Source organism: Meles meles, chromosome 10 (assembly GCF_922984935.1).
Source record: "Meles meles chromosome 10, mMelMel3.1 paternal haplotype, whole genome shotgun sequence".
NCBI lineage: Eukaryota > Metazoa > Chordata > Mammalia > Carnivora > Mustelidae > Meles > Meles meles.
Window position 1 is genome coordinate 45965559 of NC_060075.1, and position 26632 is coordinate 45992190.

Here is a 26632-nt window from a genome sequence, read left to right on the forward strand (position 1 = left end):
CATGATAATGAAGAGGGTTAGGCTGAGTTAGTCCACAAATATGGAGATGTGAGAGCTTCACACCTACCACTTATAGCTCATAGTGGAATAAGAAATGTTCCTAGCCTCAGACAAGAGGAAATTAAGGTTTTACCTTGTGACTGGTGATAAGATTTGTCAGCTCCTGGTTCCTCTGCCTCCGGGGTATGTGATTATGGTATATACTAGTGCTGTTCAGTGGTATGGCTCCCCCACCCCACCCCCGGACATATGCTGAGATGGCACATTCTTAACCCTTTAGAGTTAAGTGTGGCCATGTGACTGATTATGGACAAATAAATCTGACAATGATATCACTGGGTAAATTCTGAGCAGAAAGAGGTAAGAGTCAAGTATGATTCTCCATTTCTACCTTTTCTTTGTTATTGCAACTAGTGACATTCCAGATGACAGGGCCAAGTCCACAGAGGAGGACAACATGGAGAGATCTCCTTTCCCCAAAACACTTACATGAACCTGCATGACACTTCTGTGTTCTAGGCTGCTGCAAGAGAGGGGTGATTGCTAGAGCACACATTTTCCAGAGAGTTCCTCCTGATACTGTGGCTTTCTTCTGGACACTCAGCCCCATTGCTGAGATTTGGAAACCACGCAGCCCCCACTTACTGTACAAGTCAGGGTTCTCAATGTTCATTCGCTGCTTTTGAGCTTCAAGGAAGACCCGGATGTTGATTCCTCTGGCAGCTGAGCTACAACTCAGGAATCTGACTGGGACTTGTGAGCAGATATCCGGCTCATCTGCACCAAACCCCAGATCCAAGAGAATCTCCACTGGATCTTTTTCCCAAAATTCCAGCCATTCAGGAATGCTGTGGTAAAAATATGAATATCTTTATCCGGTAACAGTTCACTTAACAAAATCTGGTCTTTTTTCTAGTCCCCTGCCCTTCCTGCCCCCAGTCCTGCCCCAGTTTTCCAGAAACTGAGTAAAGAGGAATCTAAATAGACAATGAGATGGTGTGTCTACCAGAGCTCATACGTATTTATTTAAGGGACAGTCCCTCACTCCCACTCAGGGACTGCTTGTCTGTACTTCCTGTGCAAGAGCCATGAGTTTATTTACCTGACTTTACATTTCATAATAGGCAAATGTTACGTTAGGTAGGGCAGGGAGATTGTGGGTCAGAAGCCAGAAGCGATACACTGATAACTACTAAGAAGTGATAGTTTATGGCAATAGGAAACAGAAGAAAAAAACCAAAAATCTGTAGGGAGTGGAACTCAAAAAAGAATGTTTTTAAAGAGAATCAGTCTGGGGGCCTCATCAGCTACACAGATCTGCTGACCATAGTGCAAAATGCAGACTTCAAGGACTGATCCAAATAATGATTTTCAGCCCCAAAGTAGAATTAAAAGATCTTCTGGTTTTTTGTTTTTGGGTTTTTTTTGTTTGTTTGTTTTGTTTTTTGGACTTGGGTGAGAAATAAGACATGGTTTCTTCAAATTGTTTGACTCAGTTTTGGCACTTAAAATAATAAATTTGGTTATCTGGAAATTCTATTTATGTCTACCAACTCTTCCCAATTATTGACCTTCTCCTTGATGACAGTGCTCTTGACCTTTTAGAACTCATGGACTGTATGGGAAGCAGAACTTTTGATAATGTTTTCCTAGGTTTGATTGGCTCTTTTGTTGCAAGTCCCTGTTTGCCTCTACTATCCACGCAACCCTAAGGAGCTTATTTGAGATAGTTTGGGTGATTTACTTTCACGATTTCATCATTTAAATTGGATTAATTACAATTCATTTATTTAGCCATTCACACATTGAGCAACAGTTACCTGTAGTCTCCCTGGGTAGGCCCACTTACCACACATTACCCAACATCACGTTCAAACTTTCTTATGTAACATAGAGATCGGGTGCTTTGCCCCCCGATTCGATCAAGGAAGAAAAGACAAGCCAAAAACTCTTACTGGAGGGCTTAAATGGCTCAGGTTGGATATCCGAATCATTGGAAATAGCTGGAGAACAGGGGTACCAATCCCTTGATATCTTTTTTTAAATTTTTTATTATTATTATTATTTTAAATTAACATATAATGTATTATTAGCCCCAGGGGTACAGGTCTGTGAATCGCCAGGTTTACAACACTTCACAGCACTCACCATAGCACATACCCTCCCCAATGTCCATAATGCCACCCCCCTCTCCCTGCCCCCCTCCCCCCAATCCCTTGATATCCTAACATAAAAAAGTTTCAAGGGAGAAAAAAATTCTTGCAAGAAATCTAAATTGCATCTGAAAGGTTTAATCTGTGATCATATTGACCTCATTGTACACATTTTTATCCTGCCCATTTATACAAATATTTATTGAACATTTGTCACGTTCTATGCTCTCTGCTAGGCACCCATGGCACAAAAAGGAACAGGGCATAGTTCTGTCTTTCAGAGGCTTACAACCTCATGTCTAAGAATGTATTTATTGATTGATTTGTCACTAAACATATTTTTAATATCATTAACTCTTCTTATTTATATTTAATTATGCAAGAAACACATACATATATTCACCTTGTTAAAAATTATTATGTTATACATAAAGCTCTCTTTCCCCTTAGCCATTACACCTATCAATCCTGACTCCTTTCCTGCTAAATTTTATATTTATCCTTCTAGATATTTTTCTGTTACATATATGCTTTCTAGTTGTCACTGGTTCACTCTATAAATAGTAGCATACTCTATGTATCTTTCCACATCTTGCTATTTTCCCCTGAAAAATATGAATCAAAGATTGTTCTTAGTTAATGTATATAGTTCTCTCTGCCTATTCCTTTTATCATTGTATAGAATTCCATAAAATGAGTTGGCCAATTGTCTGTTTGGCCATCTCCCCATGGGCAGATATTTAGCTCGATGTCACTGAATCTTTTACCTTGTTCTTGCAAGTTGGAATTTTGAAAATCCTTTATTCATTCTCTCATCTGTTCATTCAACAAGTTATTTCTCAAGGGCCTATTTATACTTTCATAAAATCCACTGTCATACCGAACGATTTCTCTGGTTGACAAGTGCCTGGAAGTCACATACCTTTGTGGGAGACTTGCAGCAGAATGGCAAGAGTTGAAACTGGTCCCCCTGGAAAGGGTGGGAGTTTCTGAAAACGGATGCAGAGATCTATAGTCGGGGAAAATATCAACGATGAGATGTGTTGATTTAGATAGGCCCCTGGGAGATCATTGTGAATCTTTCCCTTCCAGGGCGAACATTTGCATTTCCTCCTCATTTCTAATAATCCCATAATGGCCACACCTTTGAGGAAGAGAGAGCATGCCGTGGAGAAGCTGCTCCTCTTTCCAAGACTGTCTTGTTACAGAAGGTGTGAGAATTTAAGTGTGAGGTGCCCGCTAGTGCTCATTATAAAGGTGACAGAATGTCTCACTTTTGACAGATGGCAAATCATTGGGGAACCTTTCAGACACACAGCTCTGCTAGGCACCAACTTTCTGAAGAAGTTAAAATTGTATGGCGAAAGAGGTACGGTGAGCCGTCACTGACGTGACTCTGTCTCAATTCCCATAATGGTGAAGGGTTCCATATTGCACGGTTCACAGTCTTTCAGTGCTGTCTCCCGGGCTCCAGGGGCCATCCATATGCAATAGTAACCGACTCCTCTACTACCACAAAAAAAGGTGTTACTCTATCCAAAGAGGCCTGCCTTGCAAGTCCTTTGGAAGCACTTCCAAAAAGAATGAAACCCTGTTGTCACATAGTTCAGTGTTACAGAGCTCAGATACAGCATCGACACATCCATCCTCATCAGTCATACAGCCAGGTGGCACGAGATTGGAATTAAGCAAAGAACACCATGTAGATATCAAGTTTCCCTAAGAGACCAAGTTGTCTTGAATTTGCCTTAGTCCCTGTCCCACAGGTAGTCAGAATAGCTGGTCTTTGCCTCTTTGTTCAATTGCTTCTCCACGTTAAGGCAGAGAAAGTATGTTTCTGAATAATAAAGACTCTGGTTTTAACAGATGGTTGAGTTTGCTGGGAACCCTGAAGAGAGGCAGAAGATATCCTTTTATTTATTGCCTCTCCTCAGCTTGTATTAAGCCTGCCATATTTCTGTTTCATTCTGGGTTTGAGGATCATGCCTCCCTTTGTAACGTTCATCAGAGCCACTCAGAAACTATGCAGGCCTAGGATCTAGGCCTTAGAACCTGTATAGTCACGGTTCTAAGCAAACGAGGAGAGCAGGAGTGAGTCACTGACCTTGGTTTTCATTTTCCTCTTCAACAAAATGAGAAAGTTACCTGAGAGACTTCTGGGGTCCCTTAGGGCTCTCTGATTCTGTGGGCAACAAAAATAGCTAATCTGCTAAGAGGGAAAAACTGGCAAAGTAGCATTTTGATTGTGAGTTGGTGGGACTCACAGGGAGACAGTATTGAATATTTGGTCTTCAATGAGTTGAGAGAATCTCGAAAATGCAAGGGTGGCTGAGGCATGGGAGCAGAGTTCCCAACCTCAAAAAGCTCGCAGTCTATGCCAGTGGTTCTTAAACCAGAATGTTTCTTGGAATCATCTGAAGGGTTTGCAAAAACACAGATTTCTGAACCCTACTTCCAGATTCCCTGACTCAGAGTGTCTGGGATGGGCCTCAAAAATTCTCAAGGCTATTAAGTTTTGAGGTGATGCTGTTGTCCCCACTGTCAAGCACCACCTTGAGATTTGTCTACCCTCATATTAAGAGAGTCTCACTGCTTTCTACATGTAACATTGGAAATCTTATGCACAGGTGACCCTTGAACAACATGGGGGCTAGGGGCACTGACCCCTGCCATTGTCAAAAATCTATGTATTAGTTTGGACTCCCCTGATACTTAATGGCTACTAACCTACTGTTGACTGAAAACCTTACTGAGAAGAGTCAACTAGCACATATTTTATATGTCATATACAAAAATTGTCCTTACAATAAAGTAAGCTAGAGAAAAGAGGATGGCTCAGTGGGTTAAAGCCTCTGCCTTCGGCTCAGGTCATGATCCCAGAGTTCTGGGATCGAGCCCCGCATCGGGCTCTCTGCTCTGCAGACAGCCTGCTTCCTCCTCTCTCTCTCTGCCTGCCTCTCTGCCTACTTGTGATCTCTGTCTGTCAAATAAATAAATAAAATCTTTAAAAAAAAAAGGAAAACACATTTATATACTGTATTCTACTTATAAAAAATCTGCATAGCAAAATACGTCAGTTGGAGAAGGACAAATACCATGTGATTTCACTCATATGTGGAACTGAAGACACAGAACAAATGAACAAACAAAGGAAAAAAAGATAAACATAAAGTCCCAGACTCTTAATACAGGGGAGGTGAGTGCCAGGAAGGGTGAAAGAGAATTAAGAGTATGCTTATCTTGATGAGCACTGAGAAATGTAGAGAATTAGTGAGTCATTACATTGTACACCAAAAACCAAAACTGTGCAGTAATTATACTTGAATTTGAAAAAAAGTCTGCATGTAGGTGGACCCACACAGTTCAGAGCCATGTTGTTCAAAAGTCAACTGTCTTATTGCCCAGCGAAGAGCATGGTGATGAATAACAATGACAATGTGAGAATATGAAAGCAACTCTTTCATGAATAGGTCCTTCTGGACAGTTGTCTTATAGTCAAATGCCTTTTATGCATGTGGTTTTTTTTTTAAGATTTTATTTATTTACTTGAGAGAGAGAGAGAGAAAGAGAGAGAGCATGAGAGGAGAGAGGGTCAGAGGGAGAAGCAGACTCCCTGCTGGGCAGGGAGCCGGATGTGGGACTCCATCCTGGGACTCCAGAATCATGACCTGAGCTGAAGGCAGTCGCTTAACGAACTGAACTACCCAGGCACCCCATGCATGTGTTTTAATTAAATTCCTTCCCCACCCCAATGCCAGTGTTCGTTGATTGAATTTGCTCATTGAAAGAACCTCTATCTCTCTCAAGGGTCGTGAAAGCATTGTAGGTGCTGTGGTTAAACCAGTGACAAGATCCCAAGCTCCATGGTGGTATTAAGAAGTCTCCTCACTTCCATTTCATTTGTGAAAGATGTGGCTCTAAAATACTGGAGTGAAGCCACATGGGTCCCACCACGTACCTCATATAGTCCTTCACAGTCATGTGCACCATTTCTTGTTCATGCAAAGAAACTGTAACAAAGAAAGATTGGAATTAATCAAAGCTTCATTTCTTTTAAGGAGCTTCATTTCCTTTAAGACAGAAGATTTTCGGGTCCTCGTCTGAATGAAGATGGGATTGGTTTCCGTATCTGAGATGGTATCAGCATAAGGTAGAAGGCATCCCTGCAGCAAACAAGACAGAATGTAATTAATGGCTAAATGGTGTGACAACCACATGAAGAAATGTACTTGTTCAGTCAAGACGGAAGTCGGTGGCCAAGGAAGTAGCCCGCAAAGGTTTCATGGAGAAACTGGTACGTGTCTTGGATTTTTAAGAAGGGGTAGAATTTGATAGATGGAAAAGAGGTGTGGCCAAGCACAAAGTGTGTCTGTAGCAAGTCTGATGAGAGCATAGGGCATTTTGGAAGACTCACTCATGGTCCACAAGATGAAGGAGTGAGTGTGGGGATAAGCAAAAGGATACATGGAGGACCCCACAGTTGTCCAGCACCTGCCACGCATTTGTATCTCCTAATTCTCATGGCAGTAAATTTAGGACCTATTCTGATTTTTTAGATTAGGAAGCAGACTCACAGGAGTCAAGTAATGAGCCCGGGATCACGCAGTCAAAAATAGCAGATCTGGGTATACATTGTCACCTTGGTGATTGATTATAGCAATAACAGCATCATTTATTTAGTGTTAACTTTATAGGAGGCAGTGGGCTAAGCGTGTTGCATGCACCGTCCCTTTTAATTTGTATGACCGATCTATGAAATAGATATTATGAATCCCCACTTAACAGAGAAGCAAACTGAGGCTCAGAGAGATTAAATGTATTTTGCACGGCCAGCAGGATGCCACAGCTTATTTTTATTTGTTGCTGTTGTTTCTTTTCAAAACACCACACTGCCAACAGAACGTCCGTAGCTTATTTGAAAACCAGAAAGAGGAGTTTATATGTATGTGTCGGGACATGGATTTTGAGCACACGAATAAATGTGAGAGAGAAGACGCCGACAGTCCATTTGTCTGGTTAGTGGTGCTGAAGACAGACTAGAAGAGCTCAGTACTGGGAGGCTCCGGAACGAGCCATGGCAGCCTTCAGGATCTGTGTCACGATGTAACGCAGCGGCAGCAGACGTCTGCAGAGGGAAACCTTCAGAACATGGGCCAGTTCTCCGAAAGTTCACCAGCCTTCTCATTTCCTCTCACAGTGGCTTTTTCTGGGTGCGAATGTGTGACATGTATAAAACTGGAAATGTCTCCACCCAACACTCCCATGAGAAAGTATAAATTTTTCACTGTAAGAAATATATGCAGGTGGGGAAAAATTTTGGAAAAACAAGCCTAAATGATTGAAACATACAAAAAAAAAAGGTTGAAAATAATAAAGGGCTCTTCAGTCTAGAGCCAGAGTTCTTGTCTGAGTGGGATACTACGAACAGATCTCTAGGTATCTGTGACCTTGCCTCTGAGTGCCAAATTTTGAGGGTGGAGATAAGAACATGTGTAGTTTCCAGCTGTTTTTTCAAAGGCTCAGTGACCCTGCTGAAAGGGGCAAGAACACTGGTCTAGAAAGATAAAGGCTTGAAGCATATCATGAGGTATGCGCAGACGGTGAGTTCTTAACTAAGCCCAGAACACACAACTACAGTTTTAAAAGGTAGCGAGAGTGCAGTTTCGATGAATGTCTGCCCTATGGAACAAATAGAACTCTGTCACCTGAGAGTCACAGGGAGTGAGAAACATAAACCCATCATGTGCCTTTCCAGCGCTGGGACCAAGCAGCTGAGAGTCTCACAAGACAGAATGAAAGTATTATTCCTTGCCTGTTGGAGGGTTTGTTGGGTTTTAGTTTAGTTCAGTTGTCGTTGTTGTTTTTCCACGTTGCTAATTTGTAAGATAAACTTCCTGGGCTTGTCAGGGTTGGGTCCTTGTTCCCTCTGTCCCTTTTCAATGATGAACCTGAACCAAGAGGCACCAGCTGGTGCCCAGTTCTCCGCCAGCCCTGGGGTTTCTAGAATTTCCTTAAAACTCGAAGGTAGGACAGCGTCCGCCCAGATCTCTTCTGAAAGCGATGCATGGGAGGCCATGTGTGCGGCAAACGCGTGCAGTCTCCATCCTACTCACTTGGTACTCACTCAGTTGTTATCCACCTGGGTCCCAGGAGCATTTGAGTCCGCTGCCTCTGAGCATAGGAATTTGACACCTAGGGAATGCTACCATGGGACAGACAAACTGCTGCTGGTACCCTGCCTTTCCTCAAGCTTCTGTAGGCATCGTGCTCCAGGCTGAAGGTGGGACACCTGCGAAATGTGCCTGTATCCATCCCATAAGGCCCTGCCTGCTAGGTCTCCTTACCTCCTTCTTGTGTCTCTAATGGTTTGGTCTCAGTATTTTTCTCCAATTTTTTTTTCCCTTCTATAACAGCCTTAGTAGGTTTTTAAAACCATTTTAAAAGCAACGGTGGCTGGACGAAGCAAAAAAAAAAAAAAAAAGAAAGAAAGAAAGAATAATAATAATGTCCTCCTCTCCCCAAGGCTCAAGGCTCGTAAGGGTTGAATTGGAAGAGAATCAGAGAAAGAAAAAAGTTCTCCGCTTTACTCACTACATCCCATCGCATGGGTTAAAATGCCAGTTCTGAGTCTCCAGCCGCCCTCCCGACTGTGAGGTGGACTTCTGCCATCTGAGGCAGCAGACACCACACTTAACCCTGCAAACTGTATTACTGTGGAAGATATAGTGAGATATGCAGAAGGCACTAATTAGCACCTTTATTGGCTTAGAAAGCATTTTTTATTTTGGTTTTCCTAAGCATTTCTGACTGATTCATGGAAGACATTTGGTTCTTTGGAATATCATCCAATAGACTAATCAAATTACATTTTCACAGGGCTCTAAAATAATAGCATTCTGCAGCTTTCTGTATATTTAACTCCTGCACGACCAAGACGCGGAGCAGAGGCCCTTGGCAGCGCTTATTTCTCTCAGTTTGTTCATGATTTCAATCTACTCTCTTACAAAATAAAAGATTCTTCCTTCTCCCTGACACTCAGCCTCAAGACCTTGAAGCCAGCCATGCTCTGCTCTTCTCCGCTCGCCTAGCTGCTTATTTCCCGGACACAGCTGACTCCTCCTCTCTCTTCCAGCACGGAGCCCCAGCCCCGGTGACCTCAAGCCCGAGTTCTCAACAGTGTCTTCCCAAGAAGTGCCCCTTCTTTCCTCTCGCCAAGATAAACAGTGGAATCTGTCATCTTTCTCCTCAGAAACCATTCATAACTCACTTTAATAGACATGGCAAGTGTTTAACACGCCGGGTTCAATTCCCCAGCGCTGCACCTACGGCAACTATCACTAATTATTCATGACCTTCTGTTCAGGTGAACAAAGAAACGGTCTTGAAATCCTCCTAACACAGACCCCAGTTACGACTACCTCTCCTTTGACTGGAACCTGAGATGATCGTCATACATCAAGTGTGGTTCCCTCTTTCTGGATTTTAAGGTGTTTACAACCAGACAACACCCTATTTACCAGAAGAATTTCCACCTTTGTTCCCCAGCATGAAACCATTTCTCTAGTCTGACCGCCTTTTATATGCTTTCCTGCACACATTTGGTTTTCTTTTCATTCTGTGCCTTTGTTCTAGCTCCTTGAACCAAGTGACATTGTCTTTCTTTGCCTCTTTGTTTTTTTTCAGAACCACATTTCTCTTTGACTAGCTCAAGTCACTCTTCTTTGAAGATTTCCCAATCTGACTCAAATCAGCTTCATTATGGACCAGTTGTATGAAGGTCTTTTGTTGACTAGCTTTGGGGAAATCAGATGTGTTAGAGAGCGTTCCTACCTCAGCAGGATTTACAATTTTGTTAGTGAGGCTGCTCGTATCCCTAATCATTTGAGGAAGCCCGGGCCAAGTACCATATGGGTAGAACCCATCACAGATGTGGCAGGTGTGCAGAAGAGAACTTGAGGCTCTTAGTGCAGGTGTCAGGAAGGGCCTTATAGAGAATGGGGGACCTGTGGCATGGCTCAAAAGAAGGCAAGAGGAGAACAGAACAAGAAAGACTTTACGGCAGGAGGCATTGGATGAAGAAAGATGAAGCATCAGGATGGCAATGAAAGGGGATAAGACAAGAGGGTCTTGTGAAACATGGGCACAGTTATATTAAGATTGCAACGGTCCTGGGAAGTCAGAGTGACATAGTGACACATGTAAGAGCAGGGGCCATGCATTCCACATCTTTGTATTCTCCACCAGCACAGTGCTTTCTTTTTTTAGAGAGAGAGTGTGTGCAGAGGGAGAGATAATCCCAAGCAGACTGCATGCCCAGTGGAGAGCCCAATATGGGGCTTGATCTCACGACACTGAGATCATGACCTGAACTGAAATCAAGGTCAGATCCTCAACTGACTGAGCCACCCAGGCACCCCTCTGCCCGCACAGTTCTTTGCTCTGAGTGTTTTTGTTTGATAAGCATTAAAGGAGCATCTCTTATGTTTAACTGGATTTGCATCGACCTCGTCTTATAGGCCACAGATTGTAGAATTTTATTTTGTAAGTTCTTATTGAATAAATTCCTTCTGGAAAGGTGTAACTTTATTGCTTAAGGACCTCTCTGGGGATTGGAGAAGAAATATCTAAATATCAAAAGGACAAATGAATTAATCACCTATCAAGTAATCAATGGATCCAAGATGATCTTTGACAAAAACTTTTTTTTTTTTTCTGTAGACATTGGATCTGTTTTTTTCTCCCCTCACAGTTATGCGTGGCTGTGTTATCAAACGAGCACACATTTTATAAAGCTCCCCAGTGGCACAGACATTCATGTAGGTGTCCGTCCCAGCAGGGTATCTCCAATGTACTCTCACAGGACAAAGGTGTTGAAGTCTAATTTGTTCCCCAGTGATGGAAACGGGCTTGTCAAAAACCAGCTCCTCTCCCTAGGCTTTCTTATACACAGTTTTAATATGGAATCTGGGATTAGGAAGAATCAGCAGCCTAAGACAGGCCTTCCTATCCATGACCACGTACCGTTTAGCACCCCAACTGACCCCAAAGAGGTTCCGACTGTCCTTTGTGTTTGTGGTTATAGGAAGGTCCACAGATCCTCAGAGAGCACAAACTGAGAATCAGACTTGTGCTTGCTTATGTTGTTGGTGACCAGTAGGAGGAGCTGATCTGCCCAGGGGTGGTGGTTCTCAGAAAGGGAAAAGCCAAAAAATGGAAGGATGTCCGTAAGGGTCTTCCCTGTAAGTCACCCATGTGCTCTGAGCAGATAAGGCTCTGGAGATACTTAAGAAGACTGCCAGACCACTCAGCCAAGATGGCCAATATTTGTCAGAAGACAGGACAGACAGTGCGACACCATGCTTTGTGAGATACTTCAGTGAGTCATAAGAGGCAAGCAGCCAGCCAACCTTCATGTGGCTTTCCAGAGGAATTATTTGATGCATCTTTTTTTTTTTTTTTTTTTTTGAGCTCCGGGTATGATCATTTTACATTTCTAAAGACACTACTCAATTGACATAAAAAATTAGTTCTACTCCAAAAAAGTGTAATTCTGGAGGACTGTGTTGTGGCTCTGAAGACAGGTGCATCAGAGCCAGATGACCTGGAGAGAGAAGTACACGCCAGTAAACTTGGCCACAATGCTCACCCTCTGACTTTCCTCGCAGGAGATAGATGCAGGCCTTGCTTTCCTGCTGGGGGCTCCCGTGTGTAGCACACAGCGTAAATGACCTGGGCCTCTGGAGAGGCAATGTGGCTACTGAGTCAGAGAGATCCAAATTCAAATCTTCACCCCCTTACCTACTCACTGGCCTACTTCGGGCAAGTTACTTAACCTTTCTTGAGTCTCGTTTTCCTGCTTGCAAAAGTTAGTGACTGTAATATTTACCTTGGGAGATCTCGGTTTGGGTAAATGAGATAATATAAGTGAAGTACCTAGCTGTGTCCCCTTCACACATATTCCTTTCTCTCCCCTCCTAGTTCTCCTGACAAAGACGCCGAAGTGCCAGGGTTAAGGCTTTCATCTAGCAAAATGGTACTGAGCACAATGGGAAATGGGCCAGCCAGATTCTAGGGTTTTTTTGCTTGTTTGTTTTTTGTTTTTGTTTTTTAAGGATTTTACTTATAGATTTGACAGACAGAGATCAAATAGGCAGAGAGGCAGGCAGAGAGAGAGGGGGAAGCAGGCTCCCTGCTGAGCAGAGAGTCCGATGCGGGGCTGGAACCCTGAGATTATGACCTGAGCCGAAGGCAGAGGCTTAACCCACTGAGCCACTCAGGTGTCCCGGCCAGATTCTAGTTTAATAAAAATGAGATTTTAGGTGGCCACAGAGCAGCATGAAAGCCATAAAAGGCCAACACCCCAACTTGGCCATCTCTAAACTCACAAGGAATTCAGCAATAGGACCCCTAAAGCCTTATGCCAACTACTTCCTCCCCATTTTATTTGGGACTCAGTCCAAGACAGGGAGGCCACTAGAATGCTTCCTATAGAGGGCTCTGTGTCACCTAGAAGGTGAGCCTCCACTTGGATCTCATTGCTGCTTCATTGTATGAAGGGCTCAGGCATGATCAATGAGGGAAACCAGCCTTAGAATACATTCTACTTGTACTGGGTTGAATTAAACTTCTGTATCAGAAATCTTATTTTATTTTTAAAAAAAATTTAAAGATTTTATTTATTTATTTATTTATTTATTTGAGAGAAGAGAGAGAGAGCGTGCGCACAAGTGGGGTGAGGGGCAGAGAGAGAAGCAGACTCCCCTCCAAGCAGGGAGCCTGATGTGGGACTCGATCCCAGGACACCGAGATCATGACCTGAGTTGAAGGCAGATGCTTAACTGACTAAGCCACTCAGGCGCCCCTGTAATCTCATTTTAGAATGTGTCTTTTATTTAGAAATAGGGTTTTTTGTAGATATAATTAGTAGAGGTGAGGTCGTACTGGATTATGGTGGGTCTTATGTCCTTATGAAAAGACGAAAGCTGTGTGGAGATGGAGGCAAGAGAACGGAGGACTGTCACCATAAGCCAAGGAATGCCCAGAGTTTCTGGGAGCCACCTGCCGCTAGGAAGAGGCAAGGGAGGATTCTTCTCTAGACCCTTCAGAGAGCGAATGACCTTGTCGCCACACCTTGATTTCAGACTTCCATCCCCCAGAACCATGAGAGAATAAATTGCTGTTTGAAGCCACCAAGTCAGTGGTAATTTGGTACAGCGGCCCTAGGAACAAATGAACCACTCTGGGTCATGCTAGGATTGCACGTGTTGTTCAGGGATTTTCCCTCAGGTCGCAACCCCTCGTCTCTCTTCTCTTCGGTTTCTTTTCATCTCACCACAGTTCTTCTCCTTGCCACCCTCACCACGACCTTCAGGTTACCAGCTCGTCCTGTTCTAGCTTCCACATGTTTTCAGTATGACCGCTGGCTTCTCTGAACTCTGCATTTATTGGTCTCATCGTGGCTGTGACTAACACGCAGAGGGCTGATAGGACGCTGGGATTTTGAGTTCCTCTGTCCCCTTCTAACCAGCTGGGTACCCAAGTCACAGTGCTTGATCACTCTGTGGCCCTGATTCGTCACCTGCAAAGCTCAGATGAATACCAGCCTTGCTCCCACACAGGTTACTGAGTTTAAAATATGATAGATCATAAACAGCCTTGTAAAAGTGAAGGCTCAATTAAACTTGTAAGAGGCTACTCCATTATTATTAAAACCGTCGCTGAAGATAAAAGACCTGGCGAGTGGGAACTGTGCATTTCTGCTAGACTAGCCCTTCTTTCCTCCAGCTTTGCACCTCTTGTCTGTGCCTTTACGCTTCATCGACTTGATTCAGAGGTGGAAGGACCATGGTGTCTCATTTCTGGGAAGTGAAGCTTTTAATAATATAGTTACTGACAACCCCAGAGTTAGTACCAGGCCTCCCACCACGCCCTGGGCAAGATGAAACATCAGGGGGATCTGACATCTCATCCTGGCTACATTTCGTAAGTTCTGCCCTGCCCCGCCCAGCCCTGCCCTGCCCCTCCCTTCCTTTTCCTTCCCTTCCCTTCCCTTCCCTTCTTTCCCTTTCCCTTTTCCTTTCCTTTCCTTTCCTTTCCTTTCCTTTCCTTTCCTTTCCCTTCCCTTCCCTTCCCTTCCCTTCCCTTCCCTTCCCTTCCCTTCCCTTCCCTTTCCTTCCTTCCTTCCTTCCTTCCTTCCTTCCTTCCTTCCTTCTTTCCTTCCTTCCTTCCTTTCTTTTTCAAGATTTTATTTTTAAGTAATAAACACCCAGTGTGGGCCTAGAACTCACAACCCCAAGATCAAGTCACATGCTCTACCAATGAAGCCAGCCAGGCACCCCAAGTTCTTGCCTTTTTTTTGATTCTGCACTACTATAAATAGAGAATTCAGTTTATTGGCAAACATCTTCAGAGATTTGGGGATCGTGGAACTTTTATATTAAAAAAAAATAAAGAAGCTTGAAGAAAGAGGAAATTTCAAGGATATACCTGGTTTTTTATTTTTATTTTCAGTAAAAAAAAAAAAAAGTCTAAATTTAAACTAGTTTGTAGCCAGTGGTCAATCTTAATTTAAGATGTCAGTGAAGGAAGTGAAATAATTAAAACCAGCCAAGTAAGTAAGCAGTAGACTAATAGTTTTCCCCTCTCATCATTAAACTCCTAATTTATGTCATTTTTTAACATACATTATTTATGGTGTTTCATCAGTTTTAAAACACGCATTTTGTCACATTTTAACATCTATGAAAGCAGGAAGTATCTTGTAGTCAGTGTTGCCTTTCATTTATAATTGCCAGGGCTTACTGTTTCATTTTCCTGAGTAGTACTTAATATGTGAATGTATTTTTCTTCCTTCCTTCCTTCCTTCTTTCCTTCCTTCCTTCCTTCCTCTCTCGCTTTTCCTTTCATTTTTAAGTACTCTCTACACCCAAGGTGGGGCTCGAACTCACAACCCCAAGGTCAAGTGTCACATGTTCCGCCAACCAAGCCAGCCAGGGTGGGGGTAGGCAGCACTGTGAGTGCATCTTACAATCGTATTTCTATGAAATGCAGTATTTTCTTTAAGGAATGTGGGAACTGTGAGATCAATTAATTTCTTTTTCTTTTTATAATATTCTTATCAAATCTCAGTGTAACAAGTGTGATACATTCTCTGCGTCAGAAATACATATTTTTGCCGTTTGCCATAGAATTCAGTCATCTGTTCTTTTTGAGAACAAACGCACCATTAGAAAGGGAGGATATAATTTGGAGACTGGAGAGTAGAAAGAAACTAGATTTAGACATAAAAGTACCACAGTGAGAGGAAAAGTTAGACAATTGCATTTCCATAATTACATCCTTGCAAAATGTCTTCATAGAACCCAGTGAGTTTTCTGGTAGAGTCTGAGCTAAGGATGTGGCAGGAGGCCTGGTTTGCAACCCCACATGCTGCTGGTGACCCCCTATCCTTCCTGAGCCTCTGATTTTTATATCAAACAAAGCAATTGAGCCGGATGGTTTTTGAGATCCGTTCCATTTCTAGAAAGCTCGGATAATTCTCATTTTAAGAAGATTTATTCAGATAAACGTTTTAATAATTTTACTCAGGTCCACAAAGCCTAAATGTTTCTGGTTCTCTTGTCTTACCAGTGTGGTCGATGACTTGCTGAAAGTTTTCATTTACAGAGACCCTATAAAGAAACAAAAATATTGCGAGTCAAACAATGTGTACAACTCAATTATACTAAATTGCATTTTAATTAAACAGAGGAGAGTAAATGCAAAGCTAGGCTTTATTACGGGGGGACTTTTTAAAAGCAATCAACAGCCAGGGACTGGAACAGTATTCCGTTGAGTACTTTCAAATTGATATATAACTTTTGCAATAATAGAGAGATCCTTCATACCCTCAGTTAAAATGAAAAGGTGGGCCTGTCTCACCTTGTCCCAGAAGAGTTACCCACATTGTTTTCACAGATTTTTGCAAGAGATATGTGTAAAGGCACGAAGAAACACTTACAAGAATCCAGAGTCCAGCCACTGCTGAATACTTGCTTGCTTGGAATCTTCTATGAAGGAGAAAGAAAGAGACCATCAATCAAAGCATACCAGCTGAAATAACGCTCCCCATTATCTAGCCACCACCCATAGCTCTTACATAGTTATTTCCTACATAGTTAGGCACATGTTCTAGAAGCACATTCACTTATTTTCCCAAGGCAAAATTTCCTGCTTTCCATAATCAGTCTTTCCTGAGAATGAAGTATAAACTTGCCAAATGACTGACATCAAAACAGAAAGAGATAAAGAAAGAAAGAAGAGAAAGTGTGAAAAGGAAGAAAAATAATACCGAAGTACAAGAGATGTCAGAGTAATTTTTAAATTGCCTTAGTGTGAACACGAAGAGTGAAAAAGCATACCAGACTTTTGTCTTTCTCTTGTCGGATAGAGATCACCATGGACCCTCTCCTTACTGAATCACGACGTTTACCTAAGGCAGCTAGCCAGTGATGTGTGTTTGCAAGGAGTTCTCTGCCAGGTTCTAAACCAAATTTGCATTCATTCCAGGGACAAATTGCACTGCAGTCCCAGGATTGCCAAAGGCACACTGTGTTAAAAAGGCACCAGTCTTTTAAGGTGGATCTTTGTCACTGGCTTAACCAAATATTCGAAGGGCAAAAAGGAGAGGATAAAAAAGCAGCATTTCCCAATAAATATTTCTTCCCTTTCTGGTTGGCTACAGGCTACTCTGGGCTGCTATTCTTTGACTTTATCCCACTGAACAGTGAAGTACTTGCCTTAGCCCCACACAAGGAGTCTGGTGAACCAGAAAGGCCAAGTAGGCATGCAAGGTGCTTATTTTTCAATTTAGGGACTCTAGAGGGGTAGAATGAATTGGGTGGTAGGCAAAGAAGAAATATCATCAGTTATATCACTGTGGAGGGAAAAGTGTTTTCCTACTTAACGAGTCTTTAAACTATTAAAATTATTACAGACACTTCATGCAAGACCCAGCAAAAAGAGCCTTTCAATAGAATGTTTGATGTTCTGAAGGAAGCGTCATGTCTCTGGCATGGATTCCATGCCCCTTCAGGGTCCTGAGGAACTTGAGATGAGGAGACCTTGGAATAGAAAGGGAGAAGCTGGTCTATTTCCATCAAGAAGATGTGTGTTTTGAATGTGTGCGGGTGGAAGTCAGAAGTGCCCATTTCATAGAAGTTTATAGCATCCTGCCAGGAACACTGGTATCTTCAAAGCCAAGTGTTTGTTCCAGAATCATCTGTCCCCAGCCAAGCCCCCACGACCCTCAGCACTCGCAGCAGAATGTTTTCAATAGCCCCGAGGGCCTGTTCTCACCCAGTGTGGGGATGGTGACACTCTGGCTTCCCTCCTCAGAGCCAGGAGGCAGCTGCTCATCTAGGGGAGCCCACACCCTCTTGGTGGACCTCAGGATCTCTCTCTTGCTCTTTTCTTGACCTCCTTGGGAGTTGCCGGATTCATGTGACTTCTCCGCCATTGTGAGAGAGCAATTCGGTAAACTAAAACATGGAGACAAACAAATCAGACCCCACGAGCCCGCTTTCTGGCTTGATTCTGTGAGAAGGAGAAGCGAGAGCGCTCAGAGGCCACTGCAGTCTTCTGGAACTTGGCTCACCCATCTGATCAGAGTTCCCAATCTCATTGGGGAGGAATGGTTCCCTCTCAGTGGTGACACAGCTGGAGACTGGGGACTAATGTGGCCTCGCCTGTTGTCAGGCCACATCCACCCTCTGGTGGATCCAATTGGGTGGTCCGCGATGTGGACGGAGAGCAAAGAAATTGTGGACTGGGAAGGCACTCCAGCCAGGAAGAAAGATCGAAAATATTGATTAATATAATCAGTATCCTTCAAGTTTATCTAACAGTTACATCTATAAAAATATTTTTAGAGAACCCAAAATGTAAGAAATAAGGACTTTGGCAACAGGTCAACCTGGATGAGTCTCACCTCTGCAACTTGTTGGGTGGCCTTGTGTAAATGATATAATCTTCCTACATTCTCTTAGTTCTTAGTTGGGTATAAATTGTACTGAGTGGTAATTACTGTTAACCTCAGTGAGTACTTATGATGTGCTAGAATCTATACTGAATTCTATGCATCCATTATCTAATAATTGCCAACAAAGGAAGCAATCTAACTGCCACAATTTCATTGTAAATTGGAAAAGCAGAGGGGTTGCATGCCCAAGCCAACCCAATAATGAGCACTCAAACCAGGCACTGGACTCCAAGCATATTCCTGTAATTAGTAAGCTAGACCATCTAACCGATAGGATGGTTGGGACAGTTAGAATATTAATAAATATATTATGCATACAGCTCAAGAAATATTGACCACCCCATTATCTCATTTAACCTTTGTTAATATCATTATGAGGCTTGCAGGGTAAGAGGAGGGGACAGAAGCTTAGAGCAGAGGAGTAAACTGTTGCAACTCCCCAGATTATCAAGACATTAGGAAAGAGGGTCTCCTTCTTACGCATCAATCTGTCTCCAGTATTTGGCTGAATTCCCAGCAGAGAATAGATGCTAAATAAATACATATAGACCTAAAGAAGTAAAGCTCGGTTTCAAAACCACACTTTCTGACTAAATCCTTTCCGTGGCATCTACTTGAATTTGCATTCATTTATACTTCAAATTTAGAGAAATGACTATATAGTCAAATACGTATTTCAGCAGCATGTCTTGCATCCTTAAACTCACCCATAATCACTGGCCACATGACTTAAACCATCTTTTCTGATCAGTGTTTAATCAAGGCAAGTCATTCAGATTTATTGTAAACATTTGAATATTTTCTTTTAAGTATACGTAAGCATTCTTGCTGCAGTTGGTAGTGAGAGTTTCCTTCCCTGCTTTGCACATTAGAATTCTGGTAATTCAACAGAAGTATAAATATACATTTATTGTTACAATAGTAAATTACTGCAAAAATCCATGACAATGGTGATGACTTTTCATTTTATGATCAAAAAAACAAATACTAAGAAATTTCAATTATTTAAAAATAATGGCAAAGGGTGGACAGGTGAGATCTAAATTAACGTGAGTCTTTTAGTCAGCCAACTTTAGAAAGTTAACTTTTGGAGGGTGCCTAAGTGGCTCAGTCAGTTGGGCATCCGATTCTTGATTTGGCTCAACCCAGGTCATGATCTCTGGGTTGTGGATCAAACCCCACTTTGGGCTATGAGTTCAGCAGGTGATCTCCTTGAGATTTTCTCTCTCTGTCTCTCTCTCCCTCTGCCCGCCTGCAAGGGTTCTTTCTGTCTCTCTCTCTCTCTAAAATAAATAAATGAATCTTAAAAAAAAAAAGAAAGTGAACTCTCAGAATATTCTATGGGAACAAAAAAATGTTAAAAAAATTTCAAACACAAGACAAAAATAATAAGATAATAAAAAGCAAAAATGATACAGATAAGATTATATTTCTAACTTTAATTTGGTATAGTAGGATGCATAACACTAGACAAAATCAACTTTAGGAATTGCATTTAATTTCTGGCTATTTAATTTTATACACGCTTTGGCTCTTTTGAGTAAAAAAAAGTCCTCTTTGGCAATGCCAAGCATCTTGCATGTGTATTCAACTCCGACAATGCACAATTTTGAAAGGAAGGAAAATCTCCAAAATCGTGCTCAACAAGATTCATGAGAGCTCAGACTCAGTAAGTGCTCAGGGTTTGAAGAAAACAATAATGATTTATGGAAAAATAAGATACCCCCAGAGAGTCCTGCTCCTCCACCAGCCTCGGCGGTAAGTGGGGTCATATTTAGCACAAAAGCTTCTGCTCTGTAGTGAGGGCCGGAGTTCTCAAGCAGCTGAATTCCTCAAATTGCCGCGTCTGTACTACAATGTCCAATTTTAACCGAGCTACCACCTTTTTTCAAAAAGAACGCTGTAAAAATCATCAAAGTTTTCGATAAAAGTGTTGCTTTATTGGTCTGTCCCCAAACTTCCGTTCTAAAATGGCATGTTTGACCTTAGCCACCAGGCTCGCACAACCGGCGAGGATATGCTCCCTGCCAGCTCGGTGGTAGTTGGCTTTAGAGCAGTAAAAGCCTGCCAAGAAAAGTGGGAACCTTTGCTAAAGGCAAGGGTCAGGGACCAGTTTGTAAAGAAAAACCCTTTTGTTCCGGTCTGTTTCAGTGGATCCCTTTCCACTTAGTAAACAAATCTGCTTTGGATTCTTCAGTGCTCATGCTGGATGCTCCAGTGTCCTTCCTTTGACCTCCACTGGCTTGACCTGAAGAGCAATTCTTTGTAAAGGGACAGGGATCAGGTGGCAAGTTTCGGATATGGTCTCTGCCCAATCCTCTGATTAACCCCTTTATCCCCAGGACCATTTGGAACCAAATTCTTGCCAATGCTGACTTGGTCCAAAGTGAATCTTCATCTCAGATTATGTTGCCGTCTGTGCCTGAAGGTCCCTTCCCTGTCTTCAGATCCTTTCTATCCTAATTATAATGCCATTACCCCTTATGTGTATAAAGAACTTCCTTTAACGTGGGAAATTTCTTATATTATCATGTTTAATTAAAAAAGAGGATGAAAAACAATATATGCAGCCAGAACTCAATTTTGTAAAAACAAAACTAAAGTGAAGTGTATTGGAAAGACAAAAAAGAGAAATGTACTGAAATATTACCAAGTTTTCCAATTTTTTAAAATACTCAAAACGAGAAAAAAAATTGGTGTTGTTACATTAACTTTACAAGACATTTTCTTTCACTTGAGCAAAGGCAACCATGTGTGTGAAGCTTTCAGCCCACAGTGAAATCACAGAATTTGATACTTTGATTCTTGAAGCAGGGACAATGGTTACATTCTTGTCCTCTGGGGTTATTTAACTTTTTTCACCTCTCTGCAAACATGTTGTCTTGCCAAACAGCTTGTTCAGAATGGAGAACAGGGACTGTGCCTTATTTATCTGTGTTCCCCACAGATCCCAGCACAGAACTCTGCCCAGGGTAAATAATCTGTAACTGTAAGCTGATCGCTTGGTTATTTGGTAAAGGGATACCAGCTGTTTTAGCCAGCATTCTTGGTTCTTATGTGGTTAAAAGAATAAATGTTTTCAGGTTAGATAACTCCAGATTTTAATCTCAGCTCTGCTGCTTTTCTGACATCTCCTTGGGGAAATTTTCAAACATCTCTGATAATCTATTTTTTCATCTCTGTAATTAGTAGGAAATAACCACTTCATATGGCTGTTAAAAAAATTAATGCAAAATGCATATAAAACAATCAATACCCATATTGATCAGTTTTTTTTTTTTTCTTTCTTTATGTTGCCTCTCTAGGTCACTTTCATGTCAATAACCATCAAGTATAGGAAAAGAATCACCGGTCAATGTAATAGTTGGGTTCTTTTTCCATAGGAGATCAATGCGTCACTCATAGTTTGTGGATAACCTGTGTCATCTTGAGGTTACTTAGTCTGAATAATTGTGAAGATATAGTTGGAGAGTATGAGAATAAAATATTTCTGTGACCATGAGAATGCAGGTTTACCTGAGACTAGAGACTCATATCAGAGTTTGGAAATATCTTCAACTGCAGTCTTAATTTCAAGGTTATAACTGATAATTGTAGGCTGTAGTTCTAGCCTTGGCCCCACTTGTAAAGGAGACCTGTGCTCAAGAAGAGAGCATCATAATGGGAAAAAAATTCCACAAGCATTCTGGGTCCACAGGAATCTCACCATCCCTATGTCTCTACAATGGGTCTTCATCATGACTGCCTCTGTTCAAGCCTTCTGTTAAGATCTCAAATGGTGTCCAGGCTTCCTTGCTCCCCTCCACCTGCCATATACAATGACTTTCACCAGCAGAAAATTTTGGGAGAAGTCTATATAGAGCCATATGCTCCATGAAGACCTGTCCCTTTCCCAGTTGTGACATCACTCACAGAGGTTTAAAAAGAAAGCCTTGAGAGCCCCTCATGCTCTGAAAAAGATGACCATGAGCCTTGATATCACTCACTTCCCTCCAAAGACTAAGATACCAGTCCTGGGAGGCTAACACTTAAAGAGAACTGATTCACGCTTCTTACTCTTGGAGACCATAGGACTAATCCCATCATGCCCTTGAACCATGCTCCTGTGGCAGTGGACATTGCCTCATCTGGCCCAATCTCCACCTTCTCCAGGCACTCTCAAACCCTGTGCCCTCTGGAATTCAGGGACTGTCACCTACCAAATCTCTTTTATACTAAGCTCTTCTTCGAATGTCCCTTCATCCCCCTTTTCTATTGAAACCTGAACATGGTTTCCTTCACCTCTTTCTTAGGCTGTGGCTTTTTTTTTTTTTTTTTTTTTTTTGTCTTTTCACCCATTGAATCAGGACCGTAATCTTGGAGATAGTAGATAGTTCCTCCATGTTCCTCATTGATGCTTTCAGATCTCGTTTCCTCTCTCCTTCGAAGCATAAGCTATCAGACTGTGTTGTCATCAACATCCAGGAATTCCCCCTCATTTACTGAGAATGGAATGGTATTTCTGTCATGCTCCTGGAAGATTTCATTGTCAATCTAGATGACCCATCAACAACTGACCACTGAGTTCAATAATCTGCTCACTTTCAGTATCCCTTCCTTCCACTCAGTTCCCATGGTCATACTTCATCACTATAAATGAACAACCTCCAAATTCCCAATTTCAAACATCCCTTGTCACCTCTATTCTACTCACAAACTTTGCTTATACACCATTTTCCTTCCCTATTCGATTGTTTCTTTTAGCTTAGAACATGCTGTCATATCTTTCATCTTAAAATTATTTTCCTTTGACCCTTCAACTTCTCTCTAACTCCTCTCTAGTTTTCTATTTATCTCAAGATGATTCCTGAATTCATATTTCCACATCTTAGAATAGAGGACCTAAGCTTCAGAATGGGGTATTCCTAGTCACTTGACATCTTCACTTGGATATTTACATTTTTAACATAATATGTAGCACCTTGAATTCTTTACTCTTTCCTTGACTTCTGCTTGATCCCCTATATACCTGCCTTTATTCCATTGGTCCCCATCTCAATAAATGGTATACACTATTTAGGCAGTTGTTCAGGCCAAGAACTTATGAGTCTTCCTTAGTTCCTCTATTCCTTTTACATCTCACATCAAGTCACTTAAAAGCGGGTGAGAGAGAGGGCCTTACAGTATATCTCACATTGACCTCTGCTGCTGTTAACCGTATGTGAATGAGAACTTATAGTCTCATTTGGATCACATAACAAATGCTCCAATATACAGACCAAACCACACCTCCCACTCTCTTATTACCCACCCAAATCAGTATGCTAACACTTAACTACTGTTCGTATCATTTCAGAATTTTCAGTAGTTTACCACTTCCTCTTAATGGAAACAATCTTTTCATTTCTTTTCTTTCTTTCTTTCTTTCTTTTTCTTTCTTTCTTTTTAATATATCTTGCTCTCTCAAATATCCTCCTATCTCACTCAAGGCTTTTTTTCTCAAGATCTTTTGTTGGCTTTTCTAAATTCTTTTTAGAGTGGGGGAAGGGGCAGAGAGAGTGAGAGAGAGAATCTTAAGCAGGCTCCATGCCCAGTACAGAGCCTGACATGCGGCTTGATCTCACCACCCTCAGATCATGACGTGAGTTGAGATCAAGAGTCAGATTCTTAACTGACTGAGCCACCCAGGAGCCCATGACGTTCCTAAATTTTGAGTGTTCAGATCTCAGCCCTCTCTTATCTCCTCTATCTACATGCTCTCTCTATGTGAGTATGGCTTTAATTGCTCCTCTGTGATCTAATAGTTTAATATAAATCACTATTAAAGTATGTTCACATTGTTTAATAAGTTTGTTCTTACAATTCTGTTTGACCATGTAAGATTTTCTTCAGGACAGAGATCTTAGCTCTCCTATCATAATTGTAAAATAATGTACTCAATATATGTTTGCTGAATAAATTAATGTTTAAATGGATGCTAACAAGAAATTGAGAAGTATCATTGCAAGTTTGGTTACAAAATCATTGATAAAACTTCGATATTCAGCAATGTCAAAGGTACAACTTGCCAGGAATAGCTATGTGGTATCAGAGAACAATGTAATCTGAACTAGAAAAATGATCAGATTATTATACAGATACATATATATTTGCACACATACATGCACATATATTTCAATATATATTCACTATATAAATATATATACTCTCTCCATTTTGAAGCAAAATTTTCTGGGTTATCATTTGAGGTCCACTTCCACTATTTCAACCAAAATTATCTGAGTAAATACTTTCTTTTACCTTCTCTTATGTGCCTTCCACCAGCTAACAGCAGATGAAAGATCTTAACTCATCACCAGGGAAACAAAAGGTAATTTATTTTAATTAATCAACAAATAGTTCATTGGCTGAATGACATTGGGTATGTGGTTTCAAGTTGTCATGGAATGTTATTTCCTCTTGCATGACATAAGAAAACTGGATGAAATGAGATGATTCCACAAGATGATTATTCTATTTCTAGCCTCCACGTAACCTATTTGTTGACTAAGGGAGCTCACATTTTAAAAATATTTCAGGGGCGCCTGAGGGTAGCTCAACGAGGTAAGCCTCTGCCTTTGGCTCAGGTCATGATCTCTGGAATGAAGCCCTGCATTGGGCTCTCTGCTCAGCAGGGAGCCTACGTCCCCCTCTCTCTCTGCTTGCCTCTCTGCCTACTTGTGATCTCTCTCTCTGTCAAATAAATAAATAAAATCTTTAAAAATAAATAAATAAATAAAAATATTTTAAAGGTATGACCATCAAAACTATACAAGGGATAAGAATAAAACACTGTTCCTATTACTTAGAAGACAACTCAAAAACTCAAGCAATAAAGCCAAGCCAGGAATGCCCTTCTGCTCTTCCTCCCTGTCCAAGTATCAAAGTCCCATAAATATGGTCTAAGATTTCCAAGTGATTCAGTGAAGTAGAAGCAGATCCTAGAGAATAGAGTGTTCTGTCAACACTCTGCTAGGAGGAACATGCAGTCTGTGATGATTCGCTCCGTGGGTGGCTTCCTCCCACTGTGAAATATGTGAAGGGTGCTCTCTCCTGCCATTTAGGAGCAAGCTAGATTTAAAGACAAGGCAGTTGCGCTCAAGTTGGAATCCAGAATCAGTTCTCTCAGACTTGGAGTTTTCATCTTTTGCTGGTGAAATAAGCAAAAGAGTATTAAGATGACAGTCAAGAACCATATATACAACTTCCTATAAACGTGAAATGCCTTTGAGCCTGGGAACACTGAATCAATGGATTCACCTACTGCGAGCCCTGTTCCAATCCCTTTCCAACTTCAAAGAAATTTTTTTCTTCTCAATGATTCTTTCTTTTTCCATTATTCCTACTCTTGTCTTCTCAGTATTTGCCTTGTCTCACCCTGGGGAAGGGGAATGAAAGGTGGTGGGGCTATCTTCATTCCCACAGCATCGCCATCCTGGTTCCTTTGTGTACACCGTATTCTGGATGCGCAGACCTATTGGTTGTTTTCAGCGTGCCTTCCTCTCTGCAGCTACGGGGTGCAGATCCCTCTGCTGGTGCTGCTTTTCCCTCTTTCCTGGATACCATTCCACTGAGTTCAGATGGAACTCATTCCGTAGAACTTTCTTTCCTTATCACTCTCCACTCCCATCCTAGCCCACTTCTGGCACTCCCAGCAATCTGCACAACTCCTTATGAAAGCACTTTTCTCACTCAGTTTATTTACTCTTCTGCCCTTCCCACTCAACTAAATGGACCCCCTGCAGACAAAGACCATGACTTTTTTTTTTTTTTTTTAATCCTTGGCACTTAGCCTAGACCATGAGTAATAATGGGGGATCAGCCATGACTGTTAATGAATGAATGGTTTTTCTGATACTGGACTCGTTTTTTTTCTCAGGAGCTAAGAATTATGACTTACCTTCATAGTCTCTGTCATATCAGAGACAGTAATGTGCACTTGTCATTCCTCATAAAAATGCATTGTATGCATGAACTATTACATAAATGCAATAATAACATCTACTAATTCAATGAAATATTTTACTGTCTATGGTATAAAAAGAAACTTTGAGGAGCTTACAGTAGTTTATAAAAAATAGTACTTATTAACTATATTGTGAAGTAGAACATAATATGCATTTTAAGAGAGGTATAAAACAACTGTTCTCAAATATTAAAGGAGGAAAATGCTCATTTAGGAACATAAAAAAGGTTCCTTTGAAGGGGAAGTAGTGGCTCTGGCTCTTGAAGATGGGTAAAGGACAGGCAAACATTCCAGACAGGGGGATTAAAATGCATGTGAACAATTATAGCATAAATTTCACCAAAGGGCTATTCAGCAGTGGATTTGCAACAATTAAACAGCTGTTCTTCAATGTTAGCTTACTGCAATCACAAGTCATCTTATCTGATAGAACGATGATTAGTATTTTGTGTCTACCTGACTCGGCCAGGGGGTGCC

General features: G+C 41.6%; 1 protein-coding gene across 3 annotated transcripts in view; it reads right to left on the minus strand.

The window, feature by feature from the left end:
- ITPRID1 (ITPR interacting domain containing 1) overlaps positions 1-26632 on the minus strand; it is a 106470-nt gene that overhangs the window by 60608 nt on the left and 19230 nt on the right. For all 3 annotated transcript variants that reach the window (XM_046021043.1, XM_046021044.1, XM_046021045.1), the window contains 6 exons: positions 17490-17671; positions 16153-16201; positions 15780-15823; positions 6112-6163; positions 3076-3162; positions 646-848 (listed from right to left, as the gene is read on the minus strand). In XM_046021043.1, coding sequence (XP_045876999.1) covers positions 646-848; positions 3076-3162; positions 6112-6163; positions 15780-15823; positions 16153-16201; positions 17490-17649 — 595 coding nt within the window. In that variant the 5' untranslated portion in view covers positions 17650-17671. The remainder of the gene's footprint in view (positions 1-645; positions 849-3075; positions 3163-6111; positions 6164-15779; positions 15824-16152; positions 16202-17489; positions 17672-26632) is intronic.